We start from the raw sequence: 5,250 nt of genomic DNA, 5'->3' as shown, positions 1-5,250 counted from the left end.
AGTTTTGATTTGATTGTTGATTGCAATCAGCTGTGAGGCGGAGTGATACATACACAGTGAAATAACCGTGATGTTGTACTCCAATATCGTCACGGTTTTACTGTCTCTTGACCAATCAGATTGCAGGGCCGGAACTAACTGTTGTATAATAGGCTGTGATGCATCAGAGAGCAGATAAATGACTTTAAATGAAGCCTATTTCAACAACAGCAGCTGACCAGAGGTGAGGGACTTGACTCACATGACTTGACTAGAGTCAGACTCGAGTGGCAAGTTTGATATTTGACATTTGCATGACTAATATTAGCTCTTTTTTACACAGAACCAAACGACGACAGCATCATTCTGCTCCAATTTGTGATTTTAGACAGCCCTATTTAAACTGCTCTGGCCTGCCTACTGTTGTTGCTTCCTCTGCAAGCTGCTTTGCAACCTGCCTCCACCCCATCTCCTCCTTTTCATGCTGTGTCTGACTTATCAATGTCATTTCTGTTTGTCATTGATGCTGCTCTGTGCTGTTCCCGGGAGGGTCTTTACTGCTGCTCTCCCTGCCTTAGGCTTCCATGTGGGCGCATGGAAGGGCAGGGAGGTTTGCTCTCTTTGGCTTAGGGGCCGTACTCATGCCGCGTCTTTAACCGCCTGGACAACGTGAGGTCAGCTGCCGGGTGCTACTTTTATGCCTTTTTCATGCCAGCTTTCAAGATTGCGGCGGCAAGTTGCATCTGAGGTTGCTAAGCAACCTTAACAAGCACTGTATCATAGTCCATTCTTCCAGACGTTGTTTATAAGTGTGTAGGTATATCATCTGTGGGACAGATGACAAGTTGTGGGTGGCTCTGCACTAACATGATCAACTTTTCCGTACTTATCACAGACTGATATTTGCAGAAGGGAAAGATATCTGTCAGCTGTGATTGGTTGGTCCTCATCACATGACATGAGGTGCACACTACTGCTTTCCAAAAGTTGAAGTCGGTTTATCTCAGGGCGTAGCCGTCGCACCCTAAAAAATGGGCGTTCGGGAACAGGTGCGCACCACGACAGCATCACTCTGGCATTTGAGCGTGCCTGCCACACGTCAACATTGAAAACAACAAATTTGAGGGCGCAAAAAACTCAGCGTGTGTACAGCCCCTTAGGCTTTCCATGTCGGCGCGTGGAAAGGCAGAGAGGTGTGCTCTCTCTGCCTTAGGTTCTCCATGTAGGCCATAATGCCAAATATAATCCTGCAAATGGAAATAAACTTTTCTTTGACTAAAGTGGTCCTGACTGAATTAAAATTAAACCCTAGCTATTAAAAACATGCCTCGAATAATATATCATCCCTTCTTTTTTGTACACTACCTTACTTTTTAATTGCCTGTTTTACTAATATATATTTATTTAATATATGTTGTCCTCAGATATGTGCCATGGTGGTGTCCATGATCCTTTACTGCAGAATAAGATCCAGGGGGGACTAACTGCAAATGGTGGAAACCTCAGAAGATGGATTTTAATCGCTGGAGCCTTTCTAGGTACTTCCTGCATCGCCTCTAGAGGAGTGAGGGGCTATGCCTTCTATCTTGCAAAAATGCCTCATCGTTAAAGACAGTTAATGTCAGCTCTTGTGCAATCAGAACTACTGAATGACATAACAAATCTATTTTTACTACTTTTAAATCCGTCTAATAGATATGAATGTACATTATCTATATCTCGAGAACACTACACTTTGTAAAACAGGCTACACACACACTTCACCAGAGATTATTTTAATGTCAAGCAGTGCTACCACCTGTGACACACAGCCAGTTAATGAGGAGTCACATGATAACTGCGTTCATTGTGATGATGAAACAAAGGCTGGTATGGTGGACAGAAGGGACCAATATTGTGAGTGTTGTTGCCATGACACAGCTTGTAAATAAGCAACTGAAATTACACATTATTTGTATGTATGTTGTATGGTGATCAATTTTGAAATAAAGTGAAAAGTATTTCTAGACTCTGGTGAGTTCTGAGTTGGTTTATGTGCACGTGTGATGGATTTGTTTTGAGGGGCAAGAGGACCGACAACCTGCAGGTAAACGTCATTCCTCTGTGTCCTTTTTATTTCACAAGAAAACAGGTCTGACCAATAAAAATGTGTTTGTTTAAGCACATTAGGGTTAAAAGTTCATTTTCAACTGCTCAGTTCAAATTATAAGTGGGCAGGAAATTCAACTCAGTCACCAGAAATACTGTTGGCATTTTACGTTTCTGCAAACCACTGATGCGTTACATACAGAGACAGTGAAACTTTACATTCTCAACAACGCTGTATTTAACGTATGGTTATGTTTAGGCACAAGAGCCGCTTGGTTGCGAGGGTAATTTTGAGATTTCAAGGGAGTAATAGTTTGGTTATTGCAGCTCTCAATTGAAGTGCACTAACTCATGTACATGGAGAGGATTTGGTTGGAAGATTTTTCATTTGATTTTTCATGACCACAAAGCAGAAAGTACACGCAACAGGAAAGGCTCCCAACGGCTGGAGATTGTGCGGGAGCCAGGATGCAAATCACTGGCATGTATTTTGGGAGTGTCCTGTAATAAGATGGTCTGAGGCGTACAAAATACCGGAAGGCATAAAAATACATTTCCTATTCAATACTTTTATTTCAGGTAAAGCTGACTTTCAACCTGGACACTTTAATGAATACTTATTATACTTATTATAATACTTATTATAATCTGACAAACTCAAGTAGTTTAGCACAACCAATGTGATTTGCTTAATTAAGTTGAATCAACTTAATATTTATCCAAAAGTTGTGTTGAAATTTAGTGGTCAAATTACGTTAAGAATTCAAAAGATTAAAAAAATTGAAGGTATTGCAACCTATTTATTTCAGTTTCATCCTACTCAAAAACGTCAAAAATGTTTTGATTTTGACCAACTTATTATTATAACTTTTTATAACTTTACTCAGAAATGTCAAAAATTATAATTTTGACCAACTTCTTAGGTTTCAGGTGACTAAAAGACTTATATGTAACAAACATTATTTTTTATGCTGATAAAACTAATTTATTATTATTATTAATATTATTAATTTTATTTTTATTATCCTCTAACCCCATGAATAATTTTTAGAGTGTGTAAGCCCACAATGCTCTTTGTATCTGCATATATATATATATATATATATATAAAACCCTTTAATAAAAAAAAAAAATTAAAGAAAAAAAAACACTTGGCAATGTTTAGGAAAATATCGTGTTTCTGCTTGAAGGTCTCCACTGGAACAGCAGCAATGTTTTTCGTGGCACTACCTCACTAAAAATCAGTCACTTTTCATGGCACTCTCCCCGCTGGAAAACACAGTAACAGGTCATTAAAAAATCCCCGTGTGTGATGCAAAGCTGCAGGAGACACAGCAATGACTCAAATTGACAGGTGCCTTATATGTCTCACACCATCCACCATCCCCTCCACCTCCCTATGACAAAGCCAGCTCGCATATTAAAAATATTGATATGATATATAGTAAATGTGCAAGTGTTATGTACTGATTTGAAGCAACGTACAGTGGCAACATTTTCCTCTGCCAACTGGGCCAGATGTTAGTGCCTCCAGGTGCCATTTGCCTCAAACTACTAACAGCAGAAACATGAGCTCTGAGGTCCCATCAGGAGATTGAGGATTTTGTTTAGACAAGATAACATACAACACATATAATATTTATCTGTATTAGGATCAGGCTAATTGTCTTGGTTTATTTAGTTTGATAAAAAATATAAAAGCATGTGTTAATGTGTAACTTTGAGCAAATGCCATTTACCCTTAGTTTCAGATAAGTGGGCTTTTGTATTCACTAAAGAGCAGCCAGCATTACAAAGCTGCAGTTTGTCCACATGAGTGAGCCGTGATGAATCACTCTGGACTGTGGCTTCATTTGCTGCTTTACAGTCTGGAAAGTAACTTCCTGATGCTGAGGGGGGCGTTTGTGATCTTTGGAGTGTGCTGGTTAATTTAAGTATAGAGCACTAGTTAAAATGCCTGCCTGAGGCTGTCATACTTTGGGGGTTAAACGATGACGCATCACTGTGTTTCATTTGAATCATTTGAATTTAAAGCTTTCCGTCAGTCTTTTGTTTCTCAGCTTCCCTCATGTACTGTCATGGTTTTGAGTTTTGAATAAAGACACCATCTGCAGTAAAGGTGATTTGTTTCTTAAAGGGTTTCTCCCTGCTTTAGCCCCTCCCACAACACCAACTGCCTTATCACATTTGCAGATGACACAACTACAGTGGCACTCATATCAAACAATAATGAAACAGCCTACAAGGAAGAAGTCCAGACCCTGTGCAGGAGTATGACCTCATCCTAAATACAAAGAAAACAAAAGAAATGATAATAGACTTAAAAAAACATCAAAAAAAAACAAAACCCACCCACAGTGGACTGTACATTGACGGGAAGAGGTAGAGAGGGTTGCTAGGTTTAAGTTCCTGAGGGTGCACATAGCTAAGGACCTGACCAGGGGTCTTATTTATAAAACAGTGCGTAGGATCCATACAAAAAATGCGCATATGGACAAAATCAAAAAAATGTTGAACAATTTCTACAGTCAGGCTTCTACCTCACCATCTGTGTTGCCAATTTCCTGTCTCCAAAATGTTCGTTAGCATGGGTCAAAGTTTCTCCCATCAAGTCTGTTTTTTTTTAAATTTATTTAGTATTATCATTTTCCTGATTATTTATGAACTGTGTTTAAATATTACCAGTACTGTACTTGAGCACAACTTCTGAGGTACTCTACTTGAGTATTTTCATTTTCTGCTACTTTATACCTTTTTTTTAATTATACTTTATTGCAAACAAATGAATGTACAAACCAGTAAGGCAAATACTACACTTATGCAAAATTCAACAAGAACAGACACCATATTCAAGAGATGAAACCATGTTCAAAAAAATAAATAAATAATACAAAAACAGAAGATATAAGGACATGAAAAAATAATCAAACAGCAAACAAACAAAAATAATAGAAAATACACTGAAATTAAATAAAATTACAGCTGCTGCGCAGCGATGGGTCGGGTCCGGGCATTTTTAGGCAATTCTGAGCAACCTCTAGAACCTAAGACGGTCATCTACCGCTCTGAGCTAATTGGCAAGTAGCAACTCAACAGTGGCTTCACAAACTGAGTAAGCCATTCACTGTTGTGTAGGAAAGCAGCCATCCGTGCATGGAAAGGCAGATTTGAAACCACTGTAAA

The 5,250-nt window shown here is 38.8% G+C and overlaps 1 protein-coding gene across 1 annotated transcript in view; it reads left to right on the top strand.

Annotated features, from left to right (window-relative positions):
• Positions 1–1,977, top strand: part of tspan34b (tetraspanin 34b) — a 12,300-nt gene extending 10,323 nt beyond the window's left edge. Inside the window, exon 8 of the mRNA XM_050069034.1 lies at positions 1,404–1,977. Within this exon, the coding sequence (XP_049924991.1) occupies positions 1,404–1,463 (60 nt within the window). The 3' untranslated portion in view covers positions 1,464–1,977. The remainder of the gene's footprint in view (positions 1–1,403) is intronic.
• Positions 1,978–5,250: the final 3,273 nt, after the last annotated feature.

Source organism: Epinephelus moara, chromosome 18 (assembly GCF_006386435.1).
Source record: "Epinephelus moara isolate mb chromosome 18, YSFRI_EMoa_1.0, whole genome shotgun sequence".
Classification (NCBI taxonomy): Eukaryota; Metazoa; Chordata; class Actinopteri; order Perciformes; family Serranidae; genus Epinephelus; species Epinephelus moara.
The sequence above is the reverse complement of the archived record's forward strand: the minus strand, read 5'-3'. Positions and strand labels throughout refer to the sequence as shown.